This window comes from Sturnus vulgaris, chromosome 5, assembly GCF_052056855.1.
Source record: "Sturnus vulgaris isolate bStuVul1 chromosome 5, bStuVul1.hap1, whole genome shotgun sequence".
Lineage (NCBI taxonomy): Eukaryota > Metazoa > Chordata > Aves > Passeriformes > Sturnidae > Sturnus > Sturnus vulgaris.
Genome location: NC_142247.1, coordinates 73,304,549 through 73,319,758, shown reverse-complemented (window position 1 = coordinate 73,319,758; position 15,210 = coordinate 73,304,549). Strand labels below are relative to the sequence as shown.

Here is a 15,210-nt window from a genome sequence, read left to right as displayed (position 1 = left end):
GGAGCTGTGTGTGAGATTTGGGACAGGGGGTGGAAGGATCCCAAAAACTCTCTGGTGGCCCAAAAAACCCCCAGAGTGGTGACAGGAAGGTGCAGGTCCCTGATTGTCCCCTGAGGAGATTCCAGGTCCAGCCAGGAATGGGGACAGGGAATGGGAGCTGTGTCCTGGGGGTGGAGTCCCCCTGGAAAGGAGAGGAGAGGGATTTGGGGGAAAATGTTCCCATCCCCCATTCTTAATTCTGTTTTTATTCATAATTAAGACATGGAGTCAATTACTTGGTGCTGATAGTAAATTCTACAGAACCTTTTGTTAACTTGTTCTAATTAGGCCATTAACTGCTTGAATTTGAATTTAATTTTTAAATTTGGAGGTTGAAACCTTTAAACTGGTGGTGAAGGGGCTCAGCTTGATGAAGGAATTCCATGGGAAGATCTCCCTTATTCCCTCTCCCATTCCACACAGCTCATTTTTGTTCATTTTTACTTTCAAAGCTTGCTCCAATTTAGGTTTTATTTTGCCTTTTCCCTGAGTTTAGCCCATCCAGTGAAATCTGCAGGCTGAGCTTTGCCAAGGAGCTTTGTCACACTTTCACTTTGAGATTAAATCCCCTTTTTTTCCAGCGATTCCCTAAGGAATCTTTAAACCACTCATTCCTGCTAAATCAATCCCTGTCCTGCTGCCAGGGCTGGAAATTTAACTGGGATGGAGATGGGAATTCCAGTGCTCAGCCTCCTAGAAAATCTCCCTGTCTGGCTGAAAAAAAATTCCTTCCCTGTGCTGCAGGAATCCCTGGAAGCTGCCAAGGAGCTGGAAAAGGGAATTGAGCCTGAGCTCTGCTTTTTCTGGAATGTTCAGGGCTCTTCCTCCTCCTCTGGGGACTCCCCTCGATCCCAGGATCCAAGAAAAGCAGAGGGGCAGGAGGAAAAAAAAAAAGGAAAAGGGAAAAAAAAATGGAAAGCGGGGGGAAAAAAGGAATCCAAGGGGAAATAAAAGGAAAAACCCAAGGGAAAAAAGTTGGGTGGGGCTGGAATTGGATATTCCCAATCCAATTTTTAAGTGGGTATTTCAAATCTCATTCTTCCATGGATATTTCTAAATCCCATTTTTACATGGATATTCCAATCCAATTTTTAAGTGGATATTCCCAATCCCATTTTCTCTTGAATATTCCCAATCCCATTTTTTCATGGATATTTCCAATCCTCTTTTTTGATGGATATTCCAATCCCATTTTCTCTTGGATATTCCCAATCCCATTTTTGCTGGGATATTCTGTCTGGCTCGGGAATGTTTAATGGGCCTGGATTGAAATCCCAAATTTCCCTGGGCCATTTCTCCCTGGATCTGGGAAATCCTGGCAGCTGCCTCACCTCCAGCTTCCCTTTTCCTTGGAGCATTCCCAGCACAGGGAACGAGCTTTTCCCATCCTTCCAGAGGGTTTAGGAACTCTTTAATTAAAAGGGATTAAATTAATAAATTAATCTGCCTTCCTCTCCTGGGAGCTGCATCTTTGGGATCTGTGGGTATCATGGATATGGGATCCAGCCAGGAATATTCTTGGGACTCCTCCAAATCTTATCCTTCATGGACTTCACCTGCCTGGAAGTGGGAATATCACACCTGAGCAGATCCAGGAGATCCCAAAAAAAACCCCTCAAAAATCCCATGGGAACTGTGGGAATGATGCTGTCCTGGAATTGTTTGATGGTGGCACAGGGGATCTCGTGGACACAAAAATGTGTCCCCTCCTGCTCTGGGATTCTGGGAATGCCCAGCTGGGAGATGGAGGTGCTCTGATGGAATTCTGGTGGAATTTGGAGTTTTCTTGGCTTTTAAATCCTCACTCGGCACTGCTTTCCCTGTGACATCCATCAGCACTTCCTGGGAATCCAGGAAAATTCTTTTCATTGGGTTTTTTTTTTTTTTGTTTTGGTTTGGTTTGTTTTGTTTTGGGAACAGTGGGAAGGATTTGGGATGGGCTGGTTGGGATCCAGCAGAGGGAAGGATTTGGGAAGGATCAAATTGGGAATGATTAATTTGGAGAGGGTTAATTTGGGAAGGGTTAATTTGGGAGGAATTAATTTGGGAAGGATTCATTTAGGAGAGGTTAATTTGGAATGGATCCATTTGGGAAGGATTCATTTAGGAAGGGTTTGATTTGGGAAAGATCAATTTGGGAAGGATTCATTTGGGTAGGATCCATTTAGGAAGGATTAATATGGAGAGGGTTAAATTGGGAAGGTTTGACTTAGGAGGAATTAATTTGGGAAGGATCCATTTGGGAAGGGGTTAAATTGGGAGGGGTTAATTTGGAAAGGATCCATTTGGGAAGGATTCATTTAGGAGGGGTTGATTTGGGAAGGATCAATTTGAACAGGATCCATTTGGGAAAGGGTTAATTTGGGAGGGGTTAATTGGGGAAGGATCAATTTGGGAGGGGTTAATTGGGGAAGGATCCATTTGGGAATGATTAATTTAGGAGGGGTTGATTTGGGAAGGATCCATTTTGGGAGGGGTTAATTTGGGAAGGATCCATTTGGGAAGGGGTTAATTTGGGAGGGGTTAATTTGGGAAGGATCCATTTGGGAAGGATCCATCTGGGAAGGCTCCATTTGGGAAGGCTCCATCTGGGAAGGGTTAATTTGGGAAGGATCCATTTGGGAAGGGTTAATTTGGGAGGGGTCAATTTGGGAAGGCTCCATCTGGGAAGGATCCATCTGGGAAGGGTTTCTCCAGGTGTCAGGGATGTTCTCCTTGTCCAGCCAGGAGCTGGGAACAGATCCCAAGCACAGCTCCTGGTGGGAAAATCTCTCCCCAAGCTGGACTGGTGCTTTCCTGGGAATCCCAGGGGGGAAATCCCTCCCAACTTTCTGCTCAAGGCAGGGATTCCACCCTCGGCTCTGAGCAAATCCCTCCTCCCCAGGATCCCTGAGCATCCCAGTGGCTGAGCCTGGAAAACTGGGAATCCTGGAGGAGCCACAGAGGGATGAGTGGAGCAAGGTGACCTCGTTCTTCCCGAGCCTCAGTTTCCCTGCATGGACAATGCCGGGAATTCGCTGGGTGATAAAATTCCATAAAATCCAAAATTCCAGCGGGTTGCAATGGGAAAAGACCCCCCCCAACCCGTGCCCCCCTGGAGCTGAGCAGGATGTCATTGTCCCTCTGGTGACTCCCCGGGACATTTCCAACCCTCTGCCTGTCCCTTGGTGTCCCACCTGCAATGTCCCCGTGGCCATGGCCTGGATGGGGCTGTGGGATCTCATTTCCTCCTCTGGGTGAGCATTTCCTGGGGAGGAACGGCCAAATTTCTTCCTTCCCCCCCAAAAATTTCTTCCTTCCCCAAAAAAATTTCTTCCTTCCCCCAAATTTTCTTCCCTCCCCAAGTTTCCTCCCCACCTCCCAAACCTGCTGCACGCAGGGATGAGGGAGGAGCTGGAGGGAAAGGTTTGGAGGGAGGGATCGACATTCCAAGGGGAAGGGTGGGAGAGTGGGGGGCTGGGAAGGAGCGGGATGAGCCCGGAGGGTGTGGGGGGTGGAGCTGGACCAGCTGGAAAACGGGGGCTGAGCAGTGGGAGAGCGGGAAGGGACAGCCGGGAATCTGTGGGGGGAACCAGGGGGGCGTTTGGAGCAGCCACGGAGCTGCCTGGGGATCCAAAGCCACCTGAGGCCATGGGGTGGCCCTGGGCACCCATCAGGTGACACCGGGGCAATGGGGTGACCCTGACCAGGACCCATTGGGGACACTGGGGCTGTGTGGGTGACCCTGGCCAGGACCCATTGGGGACACTGGGGCCGTGTGGTGGCATCAGGTGACACCAGGGTTGTGTGGGTGACCCTGTCCAGGACCCATCAGGTGACACCAGGGCTATGTGGGTGACACTGACCAGGACAATCAGGTGACACCAGAGCAATGGGGTGACCCTGACCAGGATAATCAGGTGACACCAGGATTGTCTGGGTCACCCTGTCCAGGACCCACTGGGGACACTGGGGTTGTGTGGTGGCCAGGACCCATCAGGTGACACCAGGGACATGTGGGTGACACTGACCAGGACAATCAGGTGACACCAGAGCAATGGGATCACCCTGTCCAGGACCCACTGGGGACACTGGGGCTGTGTGGGTGACCCTGGCCAGGACCCATTGGGGACACTGGGGCTGTGTGGTGTCATCAGGTGACACCAGAGCAATGGGGTGACCCTGGCCAGGACCCATCAGGTGACACCAGGGACATGTGGGTGACCCTGACCAGGATAATCAGGTGACACCAGGATTGTGTGGGTCACCCTGTCCAGGACCCACTGGGGACACTGGGGCCGTGTGGTGGCATCAGGTGACGCCAGGGCAATGGAGTGACCCTGGTCAGGACAATCAGGTGACACCAGGGACATGTGGGTGACACTGACCAGGACCCACAGATGACACCAGAGCAATGGGGTCACCCTGTCCAGGACCCACTGGGGGACACTGGGGCTGTGTGGTGGCCAGGACCCACAGGTGTCACCAGGGCCACATGGATGTGAGGTCGATGCCGAATGTGCTGGTGCCAAACTCGGGAAAAACCAAGAGGAGAAATCAGGAAATCCCTGCTGGGGTTGTCCCTTTTCCCTTGCCGTGGATTGGTGGCTGTGGCAGGGACAGCTCGTGGAGGATTTGGGGAAGGATTCGGGGGAGGATTTGGGGGAGGATTCGGGGGAGGATTTGGGATCCCTGTGGCCCCAGGGGAGCAGGAGAGGGGACACCAAAGCATTGGAAACTCCAGAGATGGCAGCTTTAATCAGGAACCTTCCCGGGCGACCGCTGGGGACAGGAACCTCTTCCCTGCGCACGGAAACGTCCGGAACGAGCGGGGAGGACACAGAGGGGACGAGAAGGAACGAGGGGCGTGAGGTGGCTCCGTGGGTCACCACCAGACAGCACTGATGCCACACCCGGCCATCAGTCCCCTCTGGAGGTGGCCCTGTCACTTCCTGCGCCCGATCTGGGCCATGAGGTGGGCGTTGGCCGCCGCCTTGGCCCGCAAGTTCTTGGCCTTGGCGATGTTGAAGAGGATGTTCATGATGTTGGTGGGGACGTCGAGGGACAGCGTGACCTTGGTGCGCCGGTCGCTCTTAGCCCGCTCCTGGTGGCCCTTGCCCTTCCCTTGGGCCGCGCCTTTGTCGTGGCCGTCTCCTGGGAACGTCCTTTTGCCCAGCTCGTCCTCCCGCGGCGCCTCCTCCGGGGACGGCGACTCGGAGCCTCGCTTGTCCGGCACGGCCCTGTCCCCCCGCGCCTCCCAGAGCGCGGCCTGCACGCAGCTCAGGATGGAGGCGGCGCCCGACAGGCCCAGGGCGCGGCCGCTGCCCGCGGCTCCCAGCAGGACGAGGAGCAGCAGCAGCCTGGAGTGGGACATGGCCCTGGGGACAGCGAGGGGAGGGCAGAGAGGGCCGTGAGCTTCCCCTGGGGGCCAGGGGGGTGATCCAGGCTCTTTCCCCGTCCCCTCGGATCCTGTGCCCGCAGCTCCCGGGGTCGCCCCAAAGGTGGGCGGGTGGCCATGAGGCCCCCGGGCCGGGGCTTCGGGGCGTTGGTGGCAAAGGGGGAGAGGGAAAGGAGGTTTGTCCCCATGGAGGGGGGGGTTGGAGCTTTGATTCCATGGAAATTCCGTGGAGGGGAGGATTGGAGCTTTGATTCCATGGAGGGGGGGATTGGAGCTTTGATTCCATGGAAATTCCGTGGAGGGGGGGATTGGAGCTTTGATTCCATGGAAATTCCATGGAGGGGAGGATTGGAGCTTTGAGTCCATGGAAATTCCGTGGAGGGGGGGATTGGAGCTTTGATTCCATGGAAATTCCGTGGAGGGGGGGGATTGGAGCTTTGATTCCATGGAAATTCCGTGGAGGGGGGGATTGGAGCTTTGCTTCCATGGAAATTCCATGGAGGGGGGGATTGGAGCTTTGCTTCCATGGAAATTCCATGGAGGGGGGGATTGGAGCTTTGATTCCATGGAAATTCCGTGGAGGGGGGGATTGGAGCTTTGGTTCCATGGAAATTCCGTGGAGGGGGAGGATTGGAGCTTTGATTCCATGGAAATTCTATGGAGGGGGGAATTGGAGCTTTGATTCCATGGAGGGGGGGATTGGAGCTTTGATTCCATGGAAATTCCGTGGAGGGGGGGATTGGAGCTTTGGTTCCATGGAAATTCCGTGGAGGGGGGGATTGGAGCTTTGATTCCATGGAAATTCCACAGAAATTCCACAGAAATCCCATGGAGAGAAGTGTTTGGCCTTTGCTTCCATGGAACTTGCACAGAAATCCCATGGAAATTCCACAGAAATCCCATGGAGAGGAGGATTTGGCTTTTCCTTCATGGAATTTCCATGGAAGTGAGGATTTGATCTTTGCTTCCATGGAGGGGGGGATTGGAGCTTTGCTTCCATGGAATTTCCATGGAGAGGAGGATTTGGCCTTTCCTTCACCGGGGTCATTTTTGGGGTCATTTTTGGGGTCATTTTGGGTCTTTTTGGCCCATTTTTTGGAGCAGTAAATCCCTGGATATCTCTCCTGCTCCACAAACCCTCCCCATCTCCCTTTATCCCCACCCGACCTCTCCAAAAAAACCAAAACACCAAGGATCTCCTGTGGATTCCCAGGATGGAAAAATATCCCCTGGCATTCCCAAAAATCTGGGATCCTGCTGGCATTCCTAAAAAAACTGGAATTCTGCTGGCATTCCCCAAAAACTGGAATTCTGCTGGCATTCCCAGAAAACGGATCCTGCTGGCATTCCCAAAAACACCCTGGGATCCTGCTGGCATTCCCAAATTCTGGAATCCTCTGACATTCCCAAAAAACTGAGATCCTGCTGGCATTCCCCAAAAAACTGGAATTTTTCTGGCATTTCCCAAACCCTGGAATTCTTCTGACATTCCCAAAACTCTGGAATCCTCTGGCATTCCCAAAACCCTGGAATCCTCTGACATTCCCAAAAAACTGGATCCTGCTGACATTCCCAAAAAAACTGGGATCCTGCTGGCATTCCCAAAACCCTGGAATTCTGCTGGCATTCCCAAATCCTGGAATCTTGCTGACATTCCCAAATCCTGGATTTTTTTTGCCATTCCCAATCTCCTGGCCCCATCTTGTGGCCAGCAGCTCTCACGACAATTCCCGGCTGGGGACGGTCCCCAGGGCTGGGATGGGGCTGGAATTCCATCCTGGATTTTGGGCTCATTCCCATGGGGGCTTGCAGGATTTCTTGGAATTTTTTTTTGGGAATGAGGGATGTGCCTCAGATCCATCCAAACTCAATCCGGGATCTGGCACCTGCTGAGCCTGAAATTGCCTTTCCCTGTCCCTGAAAGGGGGAAATTTGGGATTTTTTTTTTATCCCTTAAATTCTGCCTTTTGCCATTCCTTGGAGTGGGAATTTCGGGCAGGTTTATTCCCTGAATTTTGGTTTTTTCCGTCCTTTGGAGAGGGAATTTTGGGCGAGTTTATTCCCTTTAACTCTGCCCTTTATTGTCCAGGGTGGGAGAGATTTGGGAAATTTTATCCCTTTAACTCTTCCCTTTTCCATCCCTTGGAGAGGGAATTTTGGGCAGGTTTATTCCCTTAATTCTGCCTTTTTCCAATACTTGGAGAGGGATTTTTAGGAAGATCTCTTCTTAAATTTGCCCTTTGCTGTTCCTCAGAGTGGGAATTTTGGGCAGATTTATTCCTTTAATTCTGCCCTTTTCCATCCCTTGGAGTGGGAATTTTGGGAACCTTTATTCTCTTTAGGTCTGCTCTTCATTGTCCATGGAGGGGGAATTTTGGGAATTTTCATCCTCTGAATTCTGCTTTTTGCCATCCCTTGGATATGGAATTTTGGGCGAGTTTATTCCCATTAACTCTGCCCTTTGTTTTCCAGGGTGGGAGAGATTTGGGAAATTTTATCCCTTTAACTCTTCCCTTTTCCATCCCTCAGAGTGGGAATTTGGGGAATTTTCATCCTCTAAATTCTTCCTTTTGCCATCCCTTGGAGAAGGATTTTTAGGAAAATCTTTTCTCCTTAATTTTGCCTTTTCCCATCCCTTGGAGAGGGAATTTTGGGTGAGTTTATTCCCTTTAACTCTGCTCTTTGCCATCCATGGAAAAGAGATTTGGGAATTTCATTCCCTTAACTCTTCCCGAGGGGAGATTTGACCTTTCCAAAACCCTTCGGGATTTGATGGAGCTGCTCCATTTCCCAAAACCCCGCAGATCTTCCCCCAAAAAAATCCACCTGAACCATCCAGGCAGGAAAATCCTTCCCAGGCACTCAACCCCTTTAGGATCCCCAAATTCTCTTTTTCTCCACCCCAAATTTGGGGCACGTTTGGCCATTTAAACATTAGGATATGCCAGGATTTAATTTTTCTTGGGAAAACGGGGTGGAGATTTGGGGATTTGGGGGATTTTTCCATTTGATTCAAGGCTGAGATTCCCGAAGGACTCAGGATTTCTCCCACCCCAAAATTCCCATTTTTTTTCCGGATGTTCCTGGGAATTTCCCTTAATTTCTCCCACCCCAAAATTCCCATTTTTCTCCCCCCACCCTGAGCAAATTGCAGGATGGGATGCTCGGGGTGGGGAATTTTTGGGATTGGGGATTTTCCCACCCCTGCGTGATTCCCAAATCCTGGATGGGGCAATGGGAATGTCACCAAAATCCCTTCCAGAGGGGGGAAAAAAAAAAAAAAAAAAAATCCCTGGAATAGCCCCGGGATGTTCCCGCCCCGTCTGGAATCTCGCAGCAGCATCTTCACCACTGGGGCTGAATCCTGGGATTTTACAGGGATTTTTCCCGGGATTTTTCCCGGTTTTCCCGGGATTTTTCCCCATTTTCCCGCTCCACAAAACTCTGGGAATCTCAGCCGAGCTCTGGGAAAAGCAGGACCAGGAGAAAACGCGGCTGAAGCCGCCCACACCCATCCCTGAGCTGAAATCAAAGGGAAAAAAGCAAGGAAAATCTGATTTTAAAAAAATTTTTTTTGGGGGGGATTTTGGTTTATTTTTGCCGGCGGGAGGTGGGGATGGGGGGCGCTCCAGGAAGTTTTTATGGAGCAGGGAAAAAAAAAAAAAAAAGCTGGAATTGGGGTTTCCTCCTTGCTTAAAAAAAAAAAAATAAAATAAAAGCAGGAGAAGGAGGAAAAAAAAAAAAAGGGATCGGAGGAGATGGGAATGAAACCAGCGAGAGCCGCTCCTCCCGCTGGGAGAGCCGGGAATTTTTTTTTTTTCCGGGAATTTTCTCGGGATGCTGCTCCTGGTTTGTGTCTCGTGAGAAATCTCCCGCTGGGCTTGGAAAGAGAAAAAGGAAAAGGGAGAAGGAGGGAAAAGGAGGAGGAGGAAAAAAGGAGGAGGAGGAAAAAAGGGAGAACAAGGAGGAATAAAAGGAGAAGGCGGAGGAAAAAAAAGAGGAGAAGGAGGGAAAAAAGGGGAAGGAGAAAAAAAGAGGAGGAGGAAAAAAAGGAGAAGGAGGAGGAAGAGAAGGAGGAGGAGGAAAAAAAGGAGAATGAGGGAAAAAAAGATGAGGAAAAAAAGGAGGAGAAGGAGGAAAAAAAAGAGGAGGGAAAAGGAGAAGGAGGAAAAAAGAGGAGAAAAAAAGGAGAAGGGGAAGAAAAAGGAGGAGGGAAAAAAGGAGAAGGAGGGGAAAAGAAGGAGAAGAAGGAAAAGGGAAAAGGAGAAGAAGAAAAAAGGGAAAAGGAGAAAAAGGAGAAGAAGGAAAAGGGAAAAGGAGAAGAAGGAGAAGAAGGAAAAAGGGAAAAGGAGAAGAAGGAGAAGAAGGAAAAAGGGAAAAGGAGAAGAAGGAGAAGAAGGAAAAAGGGAAAAGGAGAAGAAGGAAAAAGGAGAAAAAGGAGGAAAAAGAGAAGAACTGCCCCATTTCGGGCAGCAGCTCTGGAAAAGCGGGCTCGGGGATGGATTTGCTGCCTCTCCTCGGCGGGGACGGAGCCGGAGCCGGAATTTTCCCTTTTCCAGAGTAAGTCTGGGATCAAAGTGGGGCTGGAACCCGGAGACTTCAGCTGCGCTTCCCCGAAATTCCCCCCCAAAAAAATCCGGGCGGTGCTGGGGGTGCCTCGCTCTGCTCCCCATCCCTGCAGGGAATTTTATCCCTAATTTTCCTTTTTTTTTTCCCAATATTTCCCCATCTTTCCATTCCCATCTGCCTCCCAGAACTGCTGGAATAACCCACCCCCCAAAAAAAAAATTTTTTTTCTGAGGAGGGGAATTCTGAATAATTTGATATCAAAATATCTTTCATTGCTTTTCCTTACCCTGCCTAATTTTTTTTTTTTCCCCTCTAAAAAAAAAAAACCTGGAATCTGATTTCCCAAGGAATATTGAAAGTTTCTGGGGAATAAATGGAATCCAGGCACTCACCTGCTTCTCCTGGATGCTTGGGATGGGAAGGATTTGCCGAGGAATCAGTGCCAGGAAAGAGGCATCGGGAGCCTTTCCCCAACTTCTCCTCCCTGATTTTATTTTATTTTATTTTTTTAATTTTTATTTTTTTTTTTTTTTTCAGGGACCGGGGATATATTTTTTTTTTAATTCCCCCCCCCACTCTCTCTCTGTCTCTCTCTCTCTGGAAACCTTTCCGTTCTCCCTGGTGTATTTATAAAAAAATCAGGGATCACGGGGTTAGAGTCGTAATTCCAGACGTGGAGCCTCGGCTTTTGGGAATGATTTCATTAAAATGAGATCACAGCGAGCCGGTGACGTCACGGAGCCTCTCCCGATCCGCAGGGGGAAAAAAAAAAAAAAAAAAAAAAAAAAAAACCGGGAAAAGGAAAGGGGGGGAGGAGGGAAAAGACGTCGGATCCCAAAAATCTGGGAAGAGTCACCCCGAGGTGGGGCTGGCGTCAGTGCCGGGATATTTTGGATATTTTGGATATTTTGTAGGATCACGCACGGTTTTGTCCCCGGGGTTTTGGGGGATGTTTGAATTCCTGAGGTTTTTAAATTTTTTTTTTTTTTTTTTTCCCAGCTCCAGGGACGCCTTTTGGGATTCCGGGGATCGGTGTTATCCCAGTGAATGGGGTTTTATTGGCAGAGTGGGGATTTGGGAGGGTTTTTCCCTCTTTTTTCCTCGTTTCTGGGGGATTTTTCTCTTCTCATTCGCGCAGGGAAACCCCTGGGAAATGGAAATTTTGGGAAAACTTTTTCTGGGATTTGTTGGCACAAGGTGCAGCTTTGGAAGAGGATGGGAAGGATGAGCTGTGGGATAAGGGGGAAAAAAAACCCAAAACCCCAAAACTCCAATTCCATAAAAGTCCAGCAGGATGAACTGGGATCATCCCAAAGCAGTTTGGGATCACTGGTCCCAGTGTGCCTGGAGAGGAAATTCCTGGAATCCCCCCGAGGTTTGGGAGCAGAACAGGGATGGGGATGGAGATTTGGGAACAGGGATTTGGGAACGGGAATGGAGATTTGGGAACGGGGATGAGGATTTGGGATCGGGGTGGAGATTTGGGATTGGGGATCAGGGATGGAGATTTGGGATCAGGGATGGAGATTTGGGATCAGGGTGGAGACTTGGGATCAAGGTGGAGATTTGGGATCAAGGTGGAGATTTGGGAACGGGGATGGGGATTTGGGAACAGGGATGAAGATTTGGGAACGGGGATGGGAATGGAGATTTGGGATCAGGGTGGAGACTTGGGATTGGGGATCAGGGATGGAGATTTGGGATCAGGTGGAGATTTGGGAACAGGGATGGGGATGGAGATTTGGGAACGGGGATGGAGATTTGGGAACGGGGATGGAGATTTGGGATCAGGTGGAGATTTGGGAACAGGGATGGAGATTTGGGGATGGGGATTTGGGAACGGGGATTTTTCCACGTGATCCAAAGAAAAATCTCAGCTCCCTCCAAAGGGTCCCACCATGGATTTGTGGATTTGTGGATTTTCCTGGAGGCTCCGGGACGGAATTATCCAAAATTCCTTTCTGAAATTTCCCTGGAAAAGGAATTGCCGAGCTGGAGGGGAGCAGATTTCCCTGGGAATGAGGCAAATCCTGCTAAAAGTGGGGAAAAAAAAAAAAAAAAAATCCATGGAGAAACCCCTGGAGGCAGCAGAGACCCCAAGTTTGGCTCTGATTTAAGGGGGGGGAATTTTCCCACTCCTTTCCTGGAGAGAAGGAACCAAAATTTTGGGAATTCCTGGATGAGAATCCAGGATCTGAGCTGGGAGCTTCCCTTTGGCTCCAAACCTTGGGAATTCTGCACACTCAGGATCCACCTCTCCAGAAATTCCTTCCTTTCCCACCTCAATCCCTGCAATGAGATTTTGATTTCCTTCCTTCCCTGAGGAAAAAGGGAATTTAAAAAAAAAAAAAATCCAAATATTTGGAATTTTGGAGCTATTTCTGGGAAAGGAAAACTCCCAGGTGACTCCAAAACAAGGAGCTGGGAGAGAAAAATCCGATTTTCCAAGGAAAAGGATCAGGACTGAGAGGTTTTTCCACCTCTGGATTTGATCCCGAGGTGTTTTCCTGAATTTTATTCCCTTCCCCACAAATTTATTTTCCCACCTAAAGCTTTGCTGGGAAGGGGAAAATTTTCCTTGTAGGAGGCTCCAGGCGTGGAATTTTCACGGTGGTTTTATGAAGGGAAAATGGGGAAGAGAAGGCAGAAAAAAACCCCCAAAAAACAAAAAAACCCCCCCAAAAACAAAAAACAAACAAACAAAAAAACCCCAAACAAAAAAAACCCCAAAAATACCCCAAAAAACTCCCAAAAAACCCAGAAGAAAAAAAAGCAAAAAAAAAACCCCAAAACAAAACCAAACCCAAAAAACCCCCCAAAAACAAGAAAAAAAACCAAAACCCAAAAAAAACCCCCAAACCAAAAAAAAAAACCCCAAAACTCCCCCAAAATAACAACAACAACAACAAAAAACCAAAAAAAACCAACAAAAAGAAAATTTATCCCAAATCCCAGAAGTTTTGCCCAACCCAGGAGATCCCAGCACCAGAATTCCATGGATTCACTGAGGGGGGAAAAGGGAATTTTCCACTCCCAATTTTTTCCCAATTTTTAGGACTCGATTTGCATTTTCCAGGTTGTGGAAGGAGGAGAAATTCCCGGGGAAATTCCCAATTTCCCGAAAATCCTACAGCAAACCTTTCCTCTGCCTCGAGGTTGATTTAAGGGATTTTATGGGATTTTTTTTTCCCCATTTTTGGGGGTGATTTTCACTCTTTTTGACAGCTCCAATCCATAAATTTTTCCCAATTTGGAAAAATTCCAATCCAATGGGAAGAGAAGAGTTGGGAATAGAAAATCCTGAATAATTATTTTGCTTTTTTTGGGTTTTTTTTTTAACCTTTTCCGAGGGAGATTTGCATCCCTGAATTTCCACAAAACTCTCTCTTCTTGGGAATTAATTAAATTAGTTCAATTGATTAATTAAATTAATTTAATTAATTAAAGCCTGGAGCTTTGGATGCCAATGGAATATCGGGAAAGCTCCTTGGGATTGGGGATATATTTTGGAAATTCCCAAAAAAATAAAAATCCCCCAGCAGCTCCTGGGCATGGAATTAAATTTGGATTTTGCTGCTTTCCCTCCAAAGGAAGAAGAAAAAAAAAAAAAAAAGTGATGGGAGAGGAAAAATAATCCCAAATCCTCCGAATTTTCCTGGGATATTTGTATTTCTTTCCCTCCCACTCCTTTTTCCCAAGGGATTTTTGCACCTCCATGGAAATGAAGGCGAAATTCCTGCTTGGAAGGGCAAAAAAAAAAAAAAAAAAAAAAAAAAAATCCAGGAAAATGTGAAGGGATCCTCATGGATCCTCACACAGACTCCAGGAATTTTTCCCTTTTTTTTTTTTTTTAATTATTTTTTAAATTTTTTAAATTTTTTTGTGTCCCAAGGATCTGAGCCTTGGAGCTTCTCCTGCTTTTTTTTTTTTTTTGTTTTTTTTTTTGTTTTTGTTTTGTTTTGTTTTGTTTTGTTTTGTTTTGTTTTGGTTTTTTTTTTGGTTTTTTTTTTTTTTGTTTTTTTTGGTTTTTTTTTTGTTTGTTTGTTGTTTTTTTTGTTTGGTTTTTTTTTGGGGGGGGTTTTTTTTGTTTTTTTTTGGTTTTTTTTTTTTTGTTTTCCCTCCATCCAGATGTGGGATCTGATCCCGCTGCAGCAGCTGGAAAATTCCGGGAATGTTTCACTCCCTCCAGGTGAGTTTTGTTGCTTTTCCAGGAATTTTTTTTGTTTTTGTTTTATGGAGCAGGACAAAGAGCCCGAGGTGGGATTTTCCCTTGGTTTTCCCGATTTTTTCCCCCTTGTCGGGCACTGAAGGTTTTCCAGATTTTTCCAAGGATTTTTTTGCCTTCCCTGGGATTGTTGGGATGCAATTCCACCCTTGGGATGGGAATTCCCAGTGGATTCGGGGATGGAATTCCTGCTCCAAACAGGGATGGGGATTTGGGAACAGGGATGGAGATTTGGGAATGGGATGGGGATTTGGGAATGGGATGGGGATTTGGGAATGGGATGGGGATTTGGGATGGGATGGGGATTTGGGAACGGGGCCAGGGATTTGGGAACAGGGATGGGGATTTGGGAAGGGGATGGGGATTTGGGAACAGGGATGGGGATTTGGGAACGGGGCTAGGGATTTGGGAACAGGGATGGGGATTTGGGAACAGGGCTGGGGATTTGGGAACAGGGCTGGGGATTTGGGAACAGGGCTGGGGATTTCTCCCCAAAGGGCCTGAGGATGGCAGGAACAGCTCCCGGGGGCGATGCCGGGAGCCACGGGGGCTTTTCCAAGATTTAGGCCGGGCTGGATGAGGCTAATCCCGAGCCTGGCATGGTGGGAAGTGCCCCTGCCTTTGGGATGAGCTTTAAACTCCTTCCCAACCCAACCCAACCCAACCCAACCCAACCATTCCACGATTCCAGGACCAACCCCAGCCCTCCCTGAGCCCAATTCCAGCCGGGATTTTCCCCCTTTTTCCCCGGGACGGGATTTTCTCAGCTCCTTCCCGAGGTGTCCAATCCAATCTTCTGGTGCATCCAGAGGTGGCCGAGCCTCAGCCGTGGCCTCATTTTCCAATTACCCCAAATTATCCCGACCCTCCCTCCCCGTCCCTTCGCCTTTGTCGGGGTTGCTTAGGAACGGCCGCGGACAATCGGGAGAGTTTCAAGATTCCCTGGGCTTGGATGCGCCAGGAATTCCCTCCTGGAAAAGGGGGCTGGGAGTGCTCCTAA

At 48.7% G+C, this 15,210-nt stretch overlaps 1 protein-coding gene across 1 annotated transcript; it reads right to left on the bottom strand.

The window, feature by feature from the left end:
* Positions 1-4,757: 4,757 nt before the first annotated feature.
* On the bottom strand, positions 4,758-10,703 carry UCN3 (urocortin 3). Its single transcript, XM_088166069.1, has 2 exons — positions 10,378-10,703; positions 4,758-5,396 (listed from the first exon to the last, which is right to left on the bottom strand). Exon 2 carries the CDS (start codon positions 5,390-5,392, stop codon positions 4,964-4,966), a length of 429 nt encoding a protein of 142 aa, XP_088022195.1. The 5' UTR covers positions 5,393-5,396; positions 10,378-10,703; the 3' UTR covers positions 4,758-4,963.
* Between the last annotated feature and the right edge of the window lie 4,507 nt (positions 10,704-15,210).

Excerpts from the sequence above, each read along its gene's own strand:
- UCN3 (XM_088166069.1), bottom strand. The coding sequence starts at position 5,392 with ATGTCCCACTCCAGGCTGCTGCTGCTCCTCGTCCTGCTGGGAGCCGCG.